We start from the raw sequence: 16,086 nt of genomic DNA on the forward strand, positions 1-16,086 counted from the left end.
AGTTTAGAGATTAAAATGTGAAATATTAAAAACTGTTTGTTATAACAACTGATAAATAAAATTGATTGAACAGTTTATAGTTTCATCCGGTGATTTAACTAACAAATATAATTATTCACCGCCCCTTCAGACAGCGCTCACACACACTCACTTTTTACACAGTTTGTTTTGTTGCAGCCTGATGATGAAATCTGTTTTTATCTGTTTTAATCTGCTCAGCATCCCATAATATCAGAGCCAAAACAGGCCCTTTCACATTTCTGCACATTTAATAAAGAAAACTAAGATGAAAAACTCCATCACACTGAGAGGTGGGGTGGTGTTGGAGACAGGTGGTCCCTGTTTCCTCCCAGTCTGTCCTCGTGATGAGACCTCCACCAGGCCTCAGAGGTGGGGTGGTGTTGGAGACAGGTAGTGCCTGTGTATCCCTGATGACATCATCTGTATCATTTAATTTCCTCTCTGTCGTCCAGTGTTTGCAGAATATTTCTCTGACCTGTTTGTGTTTCCACCATTTTCTCCTCTGATTCAGAAACTCTTAAGCTCCTCCTCCTGCTCCAACTGGTTTCATCTGAGCAGTTGTTTTAAGGTGTGAGACGCTCTGTGAATAACTTATTTTTACCAGGACAGAGTCTTAACTTTATGTCTTAACTTTAATGGGAAATTCTCAGAAAACCAGACAGTTCTCATTATGTTCTTAATATTTCATCACTTAGAAAAACTCTGTGTACGAGGAATCTTTGAATACGGCCCCACGTGTCTGAATATTTAGGTCAGTGTGATGGTTCAGCTTCTTTTTCAAAATGTTTGACCCAAGCTGTCGTTTGTGACACAGCTCTGATTAAAATAACCGTCTGACACGTGTTACTCACCTCTGTGCTGACTCAGAGAACGAAGTCAGTGACACAGTGAATTTACTTTAACACATCTACGAGAATGTTACACACATATAAACCTGTGTGTGTGTGTGTGTGTGTGTGTGTGTGTGTGAGAGAGACTGTAGCTCTACAGGAAACAACAAACATTACAACAGACACTTCCCTTTACTGGTTTCAAACAAGAGTTCACAATATCAACAACATGTGTATCGATCATGCTGCAGAACAATAATCCTGTTTCATCCAACACGACTGTTAAAACAAAAACTAAATCTAAAGTGGACAGTCTCTACCTGATGTGACATCACTCGGCCAGACGCTTCTAGACTTTGCTGACACAACTCAAACAGAAACTTTTTATTCTCTGACGACATGAGACCAGGCTGTCGCTCCATGATGAGGATGAGGACGATGAGGATGATGAGGATGAGTGTTTGTGTGGAGACAAAATGATCGCCGACAGTTCAACAAATCAAATGTACAAATTTGAGATTACAAAAACTCGTCCCGCCCCCCCTGCCCCCACCCCCCACCCCCACCCCACCCCTCAGCTCTACACTGACTTCACGAAGGTCATTTTGAAGTTGTGTTTCCGTTCTTCGTCCTCGCTGTGTAAGCTGCTGTCGGCCTGATCTGAGGTCTGTTCCTTTGGGGCGGGGTCTCTGCCTGCGTCCTGGGCGTCTGTGGGCTCTTTCTCATTGGTGGACTTGTCTGACTCTCTTGCTTTCGTCTGACTGTCCACAGGTGGGGATGGACAAGACTGTGGCTCAGGCTGTGGGACAGAGAAGGAAGAGATGAAGGGGTTTAGTTTTTACTGATGACAACAGTACATCTAATAATCATCTTGGGTGTCGGTGAGTGTTTCAGCTGTTTGATGACAACAGTATTCTTTGGAAAAGTGTTCATTGTTGGCAGGAGTTTGACTTTTTGTTTGAGTGTTAGATAAGAAATTGTGTCAGTGTGTATGTGTGTGTGTGTGTGTGTGTGTGTGTGTGTGTGCGCTCTTCAGCAGCCACGCCTTGCTCTGCACACACACACTCTGACATATTAAAGACGACACAGAGGATGAAGAACAAAGCTCATCTACAGGTCTTTAAGCAGCTCTGAATCAAAGCTAGCATGGCGGTTTGTGTTTCCAGTTTAACAATGCTGAGCCACGCCGAGCTGCACCTGAGATGGACCATATTTGGAGTCTGCCCCCCCTCTCTTCTTTCAACACGCATTTCCACACCGTGTTACTCAGGTAAGTTTGAACACTAGAATATTTGAGACAGTCCATATTCTGTTGTCAACAGTCTCACTACAACACAGAATGAGTCAGTAAAGTGATCAGCGCTCTGTGCACCCTCAGTGGTGATTCTATTAAAGTAAAGATCTAAGATTAAAGGACAACTTCGGTATTTTTCAACCTGGGCCCTATTTCCCCATGTGTATGTGTGTGTATGATTCATAAGTACAACTCATACTAAAATTGGTTCAGTATTGAGGGAGGCGGATGCAACTGGAGCCGCGAAACGAGCTAAAACGGTAACGGGGGCAAATGCGTCCCATATAAGTTTGCATATTAAAAGTGCTTTTTTTCGCCACTAACCGGTTCAGATCGCCAGTGCTATGAGTGGAGTCAGCTGTCAGTCAGTGTTGGAGCAGAGAGGGGGAGGGCTGCCCCGCTGGGTACTGTAAATGAGTATGTGTGTGTGAAGTGTGTGTTTTTTCGCCACTGACCGGTTCAGATCGCCAGTGTTATCTCTGTAAATAGCATACTAGCCTTTCCCTTACCTCTGGGCTGTGTGATGTCACAGGCTTTGCTCCACTGTGTCTGTAGCTCTCTCTATTCGTGGGACAGCCGTTTTCTTGAGGAAGAGGTGTTTCGGGATTGGATGTCTTCTCTTCTTCGGCTGGCAGTAGTCATCTTGGGAGAAGTGAGCACTGCAGACCCGATGGTCTGCAAGGCGCAGTGTCTGGACAGGAGTGTTAGCATCCATTTGTAGCACAACTAGCCACAACTTCAGCATCTCACCGTCCGACAAAGGCAGCCTGTGAAAGCTGTACAGGGTGTTGCGCGACATCCTGTTCTTGCATTCGGGAAAAAGGCCCGTTTATTTGAGCACTCCAAAAACTCTGGTAACACTCCAGAGGGTAGCACGTAAAAGACTCCGTCCTCTGACTCTGACTCTTCTGGCGTAACACACACTTCACACACATACTCATTTACATTACCAAGCGGGGCCGCCCTCCGCCTCTCTGCTCCAACACTGACTGACAGCTGACTCCACTCATTCACAGTCACCACTGCCCCAGGGCTGCTACCATATGCTATTTACAGAGATAGCACTGGCGATCTGAACCGGTCAGTGGGGAAAAAAAGCACTTTTATACGGGACGCATTTGCCCCCGTTACCGTTTTAGCTCGTTTCGCGGCTCAATACTGAACCAATTTTAGAACGAGTGGTACCCATGAATCATACGCACACATACACATGGGGAAATAGAGCCCAGGTTGAAAAATACCAAAGTTATCCTTTAAAGTATTTAATCTTTAATCCTGTCCTGTGGCTTTGAGTGACCCCTCACCTCACTGAAACCCAGCCCACAGCGTCTCCGGTTCCGTCCCGACAGCTTCCCGTCCATGCTCTGCTGGTACTGCTGCTCCAGCTGCTCGTTCATCTTCTTATCTTCCTGTCCTGCAGAGGAGACACCAGTCACAGCAGGCACACCCGGCCATCACAGGCCTGTCCACGCACGGACAGATCTGTGAGGCCAACGTGTTGTGGGGAAGCATAAAGGTGAGGCAGCATGGCTACATGGCAAAGGGACAGTAGTTTGGACATCAGCAGAACAAATAGAGTGTTTTACTGAAGTACAGAAGCTCACCAGTGCGGAAGTGGGAAGTGGACTTGTGGTCTCCGATGACGAGACGCCCAGTGTGTTCCTTCTGAAAGACAGAAACAATCCCACTTTATATAAACTGTCAGGACTTGTCTGAAGGTAACGAATCACAGGGACAGGACGAACACGGCTGATGTTTTATCTTATGTAACACTACAGACCACAGGCCCACGATAAACTGACAGTACAGTGATGTGTAATACAAAAAACAAACCTTTCCAGCTCCCATCAAACGTAAAAACTTCTGCTTCCTCTCGTTGCTTCCCAGATCAGCTGATGCCCACTGTGTGGACCCGTCCTGCCAAGAGAAGAAACCGTCATCAGGTGGACTCATGGTTGCTCATCAAGAGAAGAATTCATCAGACATGTCACAACTGTTTGTACAAAGCAGTGACCAACAGGACCCGTCGTCCCTTTAACCCTCTGAGGACTCACACGGACGGTCCAATGACAGACACCTCTGAAGCATCAGTGACTCCTGCAGTCCACTGCAGGTGTGTGTAGCTATGGCTTTAACAGCTGTCTACTCTGTGTGTCTAAATAAGACTGCTGACAGTAAACACGTGTGGCAGGGTTTGATTTACAGGGTCAGGGAAGAATCCCCTCCAAACTTTGCAACACATCAGATAGTGAAATCACAGCGATGATCCCAAACAGTGGCTGAACTGTCAGATCCACTCAGGGTGAAATGACCACTGATCATGTGACTCATCAGAGTTCAGTCTGCTGCATTCTGGGACACAAAAAGTAAAAGCACAAAGTGCACAAAGCTCCAAATACTGGAGACATGGAGGAGACAGAGGTGGAAACAAAGGAGGGAAAACAGAACCAAGTGGCTGCAGAATGCAAATCCATAATAAAAGGATTATTAGTCTCACTCATTTATGTTAATATGGAGGCAGATTTACAGTTCTGATGAGGTTAAGAGAACAGTGTGTCAGATTCAGGAGGATTCAGTGACGTCTATCAGTGAGGATTACAGATTACAACCATCTGAAACTTCTCCTGGTCAGAATTCCTTCAGTACGTGCGTTTACATGGAGCCATGTAGTCCTTTTGCATTCGGGTTGGAAGCCCTACCCGAATAGAAATATTCCTTGTAAACACCTCAACCCAAATGAAAACAGCCAACCCGAAAGAAAATCTAATCGGGTGCACAGGGGTGGAATATCCCTTTTCAGAACCCGAATGGAAGAATTTTTCTGTCTTGTATACACCTCCTACCTGATTCCAGTCATTCTCTGACACTGCTCGTCACTGAGGAGCTGCTGACTATGAAACATGAATGTCTCTATCTAGAGTCAGTGTTTGGTTTGTTCACTCTGGGCTACTGTAGAAACATGGTGCTCTCTGTAGATGGGGACCTGCTCCCTGTATAGATTAGGGTTGGGTCGGTGTGAGAAAAAAAAAACGGTCCAGTTTTTATAAAAAACCGCATCAAATCGGTAATATCCGAGTTTCGCCACTTGGGGGCGCAGTTGACTCATTTAAAATAAAAAACGAGCTTAGGACAACAGAGTGACAGTAACAAGTTGTTTCTTTTATTCCTTACAAATAAATTTTGCAGCTTACTCAATCAGTGCAAACAAGGGTTGCCTCCTTCGTCTGGCTCAAAGCCAAAGTGTTGCCATAGTGGTGCATTCCTTGATTTCGTCCAGACTAAATTGTCCGCCATTATCGACTCCCCGTCACTATTAAACAAACTCCAGGCTACAGTAGAGGCGCATGCGCACTCACACTTCCTAGCTCAGTCCCCGCCCCACCCCCTCTCTCTCCTGCTTGCTGTGCACTTGGTGAAGAGGCAGACACAGGTGCTCACAGACTCGGGCGTACTATAAGCGGAGCGGACTCCGTGTAAAAATGTCGGTGAAAAATCCCTGCGATGTGAAAAATACATGCCGAACAGTCTTTTGTGTGACCCTGGTGCGCGGAGCAGAGTCCGCGCGGTCGTGCTTTGCGCGCACAGGGCTTGCGGACGTCCACTTTTACTGGGCGGACCTCCACGGTGTCCACTCCGCGTACGTTCTGCCCGATCATGCGGTCCGGTCGGTCTCAAAAAATAAAACCCTGTCCAAGACGGAGTACCGGACCGAACTAGTATTACCGAGAACCGACCCAACCCTAGTGTAGATATAAACGACTCATTTGATTTTTATTTTCAGCTGATTGTACACTATAGAAAACATTAATCAGTTTTAAAGATGATTATTTTTCTTTAAAGCAGACACATCTGACCTGTTGTACCTGACCTGTTACATCTGACCTGTTACATCTGACCTGTTGTACCTGACCTGTTGTATCTGACCTGTTACATCTGACCTGTTATACCTGACCTGTTACATCTGACCTGTTGTACCTGAGTTGTTACATCTGACCTGTTGTATCTGACCTGTTACATCTGACCTGTTGTATCTGACCTGTTGTACCTGACCTGTTACATCTGACCTGTTGTATCTGTCCTGTTGCATCTGACCTGTTGTACCTGACCTGTTGTATCTGACCTGTTACATCTGACCTGTTGTATCTGACCTGTTATCTGACCTGTTACATCAGACCTGTTGTATCTGACCTGTTACATCTGACCTGTTGTATCTGACCTGTTGTACCTGACCTGTTATCTGACCTGTTACATCTGACCTGTTGTATCTGACCTGTTACATCTGACCTGTTACATCTGACCTGTTGTATCTGACCTGTTGTATCTGACCTGTTGTACCTGACCTGTTGTACCTGGCCTGTTACATCTGACCTGTTGTATCTGACCTGTTGTATCTGACCTGTTGTACCTGACCTGTTACATCTGACCTGTTGTATCTGACCTGTTACATCTGACCTGTTGTACCTGACCTGTTGTACCTGACCTGTTACATCTGACCTGTTGTATCTGCCCTGTTACATCTGACCTGTTGTATCTGACCTGTTACATCTGACCTGTTGTATCTGTCCTGTTATCTGACCTGTTACATCTGACCTGTTACATCTGACCTGTTGCATCTGACCTGTTGTACCTGACCTGTTACATCTGACCTGTTGTATCTGACCTGTTGTATCTGTCCTGTTGCATCTGACCTGTTACATCTGACCTGTTGTACCTGACCTGTTCTATCTGACCTGTTACATCTGACCTGTTGTATCTGACCTGTTACATCTGACCTGTTGTACCTGACCTGTTGTATCTGACCTGTTGCATCTGACCTGTTACATCTGACCTGTTGTACCTGACCTGTTGTATCTGACCTGTTACATCTGACCTGTTACATCTGACCTGTTACATCTGACCTGTTGTATCTGACCTGTTATCTGACCTGTTACATCTGACCTGTTGCATCTGTCCTGTTATCTGACCTGTTACATCTGACCTGTTACATCTGACCTGTGGCATCTGACCTGTTGTACCTGACCTGTTATCTGACCTGTTGTTTTATTTGACCTGTTGTATCTGTCCTGTTGCATCTGACCTGTTACATCTGACCTGTTGTACCTAACCTGTTCTATCTGACCTGTTACATCTGACCTGTTGTACCTGACCTGTTGTATCTGACCTGTTACATCTGGCCTGTTACATCTGACCTGTTGTATCTGACCTGTTACATCTGACCTGTTGTATCTGACCTGTTACATCTGACCTGTTGTATCTGACCTGTTGTATCTGACCTGTTACATCTGACCTGTTGTACCTGACCTGTTGTATCTGACCTGTTACATCTGACCTGTTACATCTGACCTGTTGTATCTGACCTGTTACATCTGACCTGTTGTATCTGACCTGTTGTATCTGACCTGTTACATCTGACCTGTTGTATCTGACCTGTTGTATCTGACCTGTTACATCTGACCTGTTGTACCTGACCTGTTCTATCTGACCTGTTACATCTGACCTGTTGTATCTGACCTGTTACATCTGACCTGTTGTACCTGACCTGTTGTATCTGACCTGTTGCATCTGACCTGTTACATCTGACCTGTTGTATCTGACCTGTTACATCTGACCTGTTGTATCTGTCCTGTTGTATCTGACCTGTTACATCTGACCTGTTGTACCTGACCTGTTCTATCTGACCTGTTACATCTGACCTGTTGTATCTGACCTGTTACATCTGACCTGTTGTACCTGACCTGTTGTATCTGACCTGTTGCATCTGACCTGTTACATCTGACCTGTTGTACCTGACCTGTTGTATCTGACCTGTTACATCTGACCTGTTGCATCTGACCTGTTGCATCTGACCTGTTGTACCTGACCTGTTACATCTGACTTGTTACATCTGACCTGTTGTATCTGACCTGTTACATCTGACCTGTTGTATCTGACCTGTTGTATCTGTCCTGTTGCATCTGACCTGTTGTACCTGACCTGTTCTATCTGACCTGTTACATCTGACCTGTTGCATCTAACCTGTTGTACCTGACCTGTTGTACCTGACCTGTTGTATCTGACCTGTTGTACCTGACCTGTTGTACCTGACCTGTTGTACCTGACCTGTTGTACCTGACCTGTTACATCTGACCTGTTGTACCTGACCTGTTGTACCTGACCTGTTACATCTGACCTGTCGTACCTGACCTGTTGTATCTGACCTGTTACATCTGACCTGTTGTATCTGAGCTGTTACATCTGACCTGTTGTATCTGACCTGTTACATCTGACCTGTTCTATCTGACCTGTTGTATCTGTCCTGTTGCATCTGTCCTGTTGCATCTGACCTGTTACATCTGACCTGTTGTACCTGACCTGTTGTACCTGACCTGTTGTATCTGACCTGTTGTATCTGACCTGTTACATCTGACCTGTTGCATCTGACCTGTTACATCTGACCTGTTGTATCTGACCTGTTGTACCTGACCTGTTGTATCTGACCTGTTGTATCTGACCTGTTACATCTGACCTGTTGCATCTGACCTGTTACATCTGACCTGTCGTACCTGACCTGTTGTATCTGACCTGTTACATCTGACCTGTTGTATCTGAGCTGTTACATCTGACCTGTTGTATCTGACCTGTTACATCTGACCTGTTCTATCTGACCTGTTCTATCTGACCTGTTGTATCTGTCCTGTTGCATCTGACCTGTTACATCTGACCTGTTGTACCTGACCTGTTGTATCTGACCTGTTGTATCTGACCTGTTACATCTGACCTGTTGCATCTGACCTGTTACATCTGACCTGTTGTATCTTACCTGTTACATCTGACCTGTTGTACCTGACCTGTTGTATCTGACCTGTTACATCTGACCTGTTGTATCTTACCTGTTACATCTGACCTGTTGTATCTGACCTGTTACATCTGACCTGTTGTATCTGTCCTGTTGCATCTGACCTGCTACATCTGACCTGTTACATCTAACCTGTTGTACCTGACCTGTTGTACCTGACCTGTTGTATCTGACCTGTTGTACCTGACCTGTTGTACCTGACCTGTTACATCTGACCTGTCATACCTGACCTGTTGTATCTGACCTGTTACATCTGACCTGTTGTACCTGACCTGTTACATCTGACCTGTCGTACCTGACCTGTTGTATCTGAGCTGTTACATCTGACCTGTTGTATCTGAGCTGTTACATCTGACCTGTTGTATCTGACCTGTTACATCTGACCTGTTCTATCTGACCTGTTCTATCTGACCTGTTCTATCTGACCTGTTGTATCTGTCCTGTTGCATCTGACCTGTTACATCTGACCTGTTGTACCTGACCTGTTGTATCTGACCTGTTACATCTGACCTGTTGCATCTGACCTGTTACATCTGACCTGTTGTATCTTACCTGTTACATCTGACCTGTTGCATCTGACCTGTTGTACCTGACCTGTTGTATCTGACCTGTTACATCTGACCTGTTGTATCTGACCTGTTACATCTGACCTGTTGTACCTGACCTGTTACATCTGACCTGTTGTATCTGTCCTGTTGCATCTGACCTGTTGTACCTGACCTGTTGTATCTGACCTGTTACATCTGACCTGTTGTATCTGACCTGTTATCTGACCTGTTACATCAGACCTGTTGTATCTGACCTGTTACATCTGACCTGTTGTATCTGACCTGTTGTACCTGACCTGTTATCTGACCTGTTACATCTGACCTGTTGTATCTGACCTGTTACATCTGACCTGTTACATCTGACCTGTTGTATCTGACCTGTTGTATCTGACCTGTTGTACCTGACCTGTTGTACCTGGCCTGTTACATCTGACCTGTTGTATCTGACCTGTTGTATCTGACCTGTTGTACCTGACCTGTTACATCTGACCTGTTGTATCTGACCTGTTACATCTGACCTGTTGTACCTGACCTGTTGTACCTGACCTGTTACATCTGACCTGTTGTATCTGTCCTGTTACATCTGACCTGTTGTATCTGACCTGTTACATCTGACCTGTTGTATCTGTCCTGTTATCTGACCTGTTACATCTGACCTGTTACATCTGACCTGTTGCATCTGACCTGTTGTACCTGACCTGTTACATCTGACCTGTTGTATCTGACCTGTTGTATCTGTCCTGTTGCATCTGACCTGTTACATCTGACCTGTTGTACCTGACCTGTTCTATCTGACCTGTTACATCTGACCTGTTGTATCTGACCTGTTACATCTGACCTGTTGTACCTGACCTGTTGTATCTGACCTGTTGCATCTGACCTGTTACATCTGACCTGTTGTACCTGACCTGTTGTATCTGACCTGTTACATCTGACCTGTTACATCTGACCTGTTGTATCTGACCTGTTACATCTGACCTGTTGTATCTGACCTGTTATCTGACCTGTTACATCTGACCTGTTGCATCTGACCTGTTACATCTGACTTGTTACATCTGACCTGTTGTATCTGTCCTGTTATCTGACCTGTTACATCTGACCTGTTACATCTGACCTGTTGCGTCTGACCTGTTGTACCTGACCTGTTACATCTGACCTGTTGTATCTGACCTGTTGTATCTGTCCTGTTGCATCTGACCTGTTACATCTGACCTGTTGTACCTGACCTGTTCTATCTGACCTGTTACATCTGACCTGTTGTATCTGACCTGTTACATCTGACCTGTTGTACCTGACCTGTTGTATCTGACCTGTTGCATCTGACCTGTTACATCTGACCTGTTGTACCTGACCTGTTGTATCTGACCTGTTACATCTGACCTGTTGTACCTGACCTGTTCTATCTGACCTGTTGTATCTGACCTGTTACATCTGACCTGTTGTACCTGACCTGTTGTATCTGACCTGTTGCATCTGACCTGTTACATCTGACCTGTTGTATCTGACCTGTTACATCTGACCTGTTGTATCTGTCCTGTTGCATCTGACCTGTTACATCTGACCTGTTGTACCTGACCTGTTCTATCTGACCTGTTACATCTGACCTGTTGTATCTGACCTGTTACATCTGACCTGTTGTACCTGACCTGTTGTATCTGACCTGTTGCATCTGACCTGTTACATCTGACCTGTTGTACCTGACCTGTTGTATCTGACCTGTTACATCTGACCTGTTGCATCTGACCTGTTGTACCTGACCTGTTACATCTGACTTGTTACATCTGACCTGTTGTATCTGACCTGTTACATCTGACCTGTTGTATCTGACCTGTTGTATCTGTCCTGTTGCATCTGACCTGTTACATCTGACCTGTTGTACCTGACCTGTTCTATCTGACCTGTTACATCTGACCTGTTGCATCTAACCTGTTGTACCTGACCTGTTGTACCTGACCTGTTGTACCTGACCTGTTGTATCTGACCTGTTGTACCTGACCTGTTGTACCTGACCTGTTGTACCTGACCTGTTACATCTGACCTGTTGAACCTGACCTGTTACATCTGACCTGTCGTACCTGACCTGTTGTATCTGACCTGTTGTACCTGACCTGTTGTATCTGACCTGTTACATCTGACCTGTTACATCTGACCTGTTGTACCTGACCAGTTGTATCTGACCTGTTACATCTGACCTGTTCTATCTGACCTGTTCTATCTGACCTGTTGTATCTGACCTGTTGCATCTAACCTGTTGTACCTGACCTGTTGTACCTGACCTGTTGTACCTGACCTGTTGTATCTGACCTGTTGTACCTGACCTGTTGTACCTGACCTGTTGTACCTGACCTGTTACATCTGACCTGTTGAACCTGACCTGTTACATCTGACCTGTCGTACCTGACCTGTTGTATCTGACCTGTTGTACCTGACCTGTTGTATCTGACCTGTTACATCTGACCTGTTACATCTGACCTGTTGTATCTGTCCTGTTGCATCTGACTTGTTACATCTGACCTGTTGTATCTGAGCTGTTACATCTGATCTGTTGTATCTGTCCTGTTGCATCTGACCTGTTACATCTGACCTGTTGTACCTGACCTGTTGTATCTGAGCTGTTACATCTGACCTGTTGTATCTGACCTGTTGTATCTGACCTGTTACATCTGACCTGTTGTATCTGACCTGTTACATCTGACCTGTTACATCTGACCTGTTACATCTGACCTGTTGTATCTGACCTGTTACATCTGACCTGTTGTATCTGACCTGTTGCATCTGACCTGTTACATCTGACCTGTTGTACCTGACCTGTTGTATCTGACCTGTTACATCTGACCTGTTGTATCTGTCCTGTTGCATCTGACCTGTTACATCTGACCTGTTGTACCTGACCTGTTCTATCTGACCTGTTACATCTGACCTGTTGCATCTAACCTGTTGTACCTGACCTGTTGTACCTGACCTGTTGTATCTGACCTGTTGTACCTGACCTGTTGTACCTGACCTGTTGTACCTGACCTGTTACATCTGTCCTGTTGTACCTGACCTGTTGTATCTGACCTGTTACATCTGACCTGTTGTACCTGACCTGTTGTATCTGACCTGTTACATCTGACCTGTTGTATCTGTCCTGTTGTATCTGACCTGTTACATCTGACCTGTTGTATCTGTCCTGTTGCATCTGACCTGTTACATCTGACCTGTTGTATCTGAGCTGTTACATGTGACCTGTTGTATCTGTCCTGTTGCATCTGACCTGTTACATCTGACCTGTTGTACCTGACCTGTTGTATCTGACCTGTTACATCTGACCTGTTGTATCTGACCTGTTACATCTGACCTGTTGTATCTGACCTGTTGCATCTGACCTGTTACATCTGACCTGTTGTACCTGACCTGTTGTATCTGACCTGTTACATCTGACCTGTTGTATCTGACCTGTTGTATCTGTCCTGTTACATCTGACCTGTTGTACCTGACGTGTTACATCTGACCTGTTACATCTGACCTGTTACATCTGTCCTGTTGCATCTGACCTGTTGTACCTGACCTGTTACATCTGACCTGTTGTATCTGACCTGTTACATCTGACCTGTTGTATCTGACCTGTTGTCTGACCTGTTACATCAGACCTGTTGTATCTGACCTGTTACATCTGGCCTGTTGTATCTGACCTGTTGTACCTGACCTGTTGTATCTGACCTGTTACATCTGACCTGTTGTATCTGACCTGTTGTATCTGACCTGTTGTACCTGACCTGTTGTACCTGGCCTGTTACATCTGACCTGTTGTATCTGACCTGTTGTACCTGACCTGTTACATCTGACCTGTTGTACCTGGCCTGTTACATCTGACCTGTTGTATCTGACCTGTTGTACCTGACCTGTTACATCTGACCTGTTGTACCTGACCTGTTACATCTGACCTGTCGTACCTGACCTGTTGTATCTGACCTGTTACATCTGACCTGTTACATCTGACCTGTTGTATCTGACCTGTTACATCTGACCTGTTGCATCTGACCTGTTACATCTGACCTGTTGTACCTGACCTGTTGTATCTGACCTGTTACATCTGACCTGTTACGTCTGACCTGTTGAACCTGACCTATTGTATCTGACCTGTTGCATCTGACCTGTTACATCTGACCTGTTGTACCTGACCTGTTGTATCTGACCTGTTACATCTGACCTGTTACATCTGACCTGTTGTATCTGACCTGTTACATCTGACCTGTTGTATCTGACCTGTTACATCTGACCTGTTGTACCTGACCTGTTGTATCTGACCTGTTGCATCTGACCTGTTACATCTGACCTGTTATACCTGACCTGTTGTATCTGACCTGTTACATCTGACCTGTTACATCTGACCTGTTGTATCTGACCTGTTACATCTGACCTGTTGTATCTGACCTGTTATCTGACCTGTTACATCTGACCTGTTGCATCTGACCTGTTGTACCTGACCTGTTACATCTGACTTGTTACATCTGACCTGTTGTATCTGACCTGTTACATCTGACCTGTTGTATCTGACCTGTTGTATCTGTCCTGTTGCATCTGACCTGTTACATCTGACCTGTTGTACCTGACCTGTTCTATCTGACCTGTTACATCTGACCTGTTGCATCTAACCTGTTGTACCTGACCTGTTGTACCTGACCTGTTGTATCTGACCTGTTGTACCTGACCTGTTGTACCTGACCTGTTGTACCTGACCTGTTACATCTGACCTGTTGTACCTGACCTGTTACATCTGACCTGTCGTACCTGACCTGTTGTATCTGACCTGTTGTACCTGACCTGTTGTATCTGACCTGTTACATCTGACCTGTTACATCTGACCTGTTGTACCTGACCTGTTGTATCTGACCTGTTACATCTGACCTGTGGCATCTGACCTGTCGTACCTGACCTGTTACATCTGACCTGTTGTACCTGACCTGTTGTACCTGACCTGTTGTACTTGACCTGTTACATCTGACCTGTTGTACCTGACCTGTTACATCTGACCTGTCGTACCTGACCTGTTACATCTGACCTGTTACATCTGACCTGTTGTATCTGACCTGTTACATCTGACCTGTTGTATCTGTCCTGTTGCATCTGACTTGTTACATCTGACCTGTTGTATCTGAGCTGTTACATCTGACCTGTTGTATCTGTCCTGTTGCATCTGACCTGTTACATCTGACCTGTTGTACCTGACCTGTTGTATCTGACCTGTTACATCTGACCTGTTGTATCTGACCTGTTGTATCTGACCTGTTACATCTGACCTGTTGTATCTGACCTGTTGCATCTGACCTGTTACATCTGACCTGTTGTACCTGACCTGTTGTATCTGACCTGTTACATCTGACCTGTTGTATCTGACCTGTTGTATCTGTCCTGTTACATCTGACCTGTTGTACCTGACGTGTTACATCTGACCTGTTGTATCTGACCTGTTACATCTGACCTGTTACATCTGACCTGTTGTATCTGTCCTGTTGCATCTGACCTGTTACATCTGACCTGTTGTATCTGACCTGTTGTACCTGACCTGTTGTATCTGACCTGTTATCTGACCTGTTACATCTGACCTGTTATCTGACCTGTTACATCTGACCTGAAGGTGTCTCGCTGTGTCTCCTGATGTCACAGGACAGAGTCTGATGTCTTCTTTGAAAAGAAATGTTTATGTAGGTCTAATTTCGTTATTACACATTAATGCTGCCATGTGTTTCATTACAGCCGATGATAACAGGTTGGTGATGAGTTACAGTAAAGATATTGTTGGATACATTTAAATAAAAAGCATCTCTAACCAGTCATAAACCCACCTGTACCTCTGTATCTGAGATATAATCAGTGATATATTTACTGTAATTAATAAGTAATATATGTATGTATATATATAATTATATATAATATTTAATAAGAGAAGAATAAACTCTGTCGGGACTGAAAATAAAACGTGTTCAGGTCTGAGGATAAAGAATACCGTTAGCAGAGAGGCTAACTCCTGATGCTAACATCATCTGGCCTGTGACGTTAGTATAATGATGCTTACGTCAGCAGGAGAGGCGGGTCTTTTGGTTCCGTGTCTGTCCTCCGGAGAACTCATCATGACCTCAAGATGTTCCAACAATGTCAGAGTCAAAACTCTCAGTAAGATATCATTTCACCTCTCACAGGCTAACTGCATCTATCAACAATATGGATGGAGCCTCCGTGTCGTCACTTCCTGCTCTGGCTTCTTCGTCTGTGATAAGGTCGGTCATGGCGCCTCTCTGCTGCCTCCTGCCGGTGGACTGTGGTACATCAATCATTAAATTCACTGAGACGATGATTTGAAGAAGATTTCAAATCACCCACACACAGTGACGTTTCTACAGCCGTCTCTGCTTTTGTCCAGAGACGTCCTCAGAGGTAGAGTGAAATCAGGTAAAGTGGACAAATCAGGTCTTCTGTCTTGGTCTCTGTAAATATTAACAGCTGATTATAGAACATGACATTACATTGTTAATACACGTGTTTTATATGAGACAGTCACTGTGATTGGTCTGAGAC

General features: G+C 45.1%; 1 protein-coding gene across 1 annotated transcript; it reads right to left on the reverse strand.

The window, feature by feature from the left end:
- Positions 1–1,024: 1,024 nt before the first annotated feature.
- Positions 1,025–15,771, reverse strand: c5h11orf58 (chromosome 5 C11orf58 homolog). The gene is made up of 5 exons (XM_033634559.2): positions 15,587–15,771; positions 3,979–4,062; positions 3,750–3,810; positions 3,450–3,559; positions 1,025–1,650 (listed from the first exon to the last, which is right to left on the reverse strand). The coding sequence occupies exons 1-5, from the start codon at positions 15,641–15,643 to the stop codon at positions 1,432–1,434; spliced, it is 531 nt and encodes a 176-aa protein (XP_033490450.1). The 5' UTR covers positions 15,644–15,771; the 3' UTR covers positions 1,025–1,431.
- Positions 15,772–16,086: the final 315 nt, after the last annotated feature.

The sequence above is a fragment of the Epinephelus lanceolatus genome, chromosome 5, assembly GCF_041903045.1.
Source record: "Epinephelus lanceolatus isolate andai-2023 chromosome 5, ASM4190304v1, whole genome shotgun sequence".
NCBI classification, from domain to species: Eukaryota; Metazoa; Chordata; class Actinopteri; order Perciformes; family Serranidae; genus Epinephelus; species Epinephelus lanceolatus.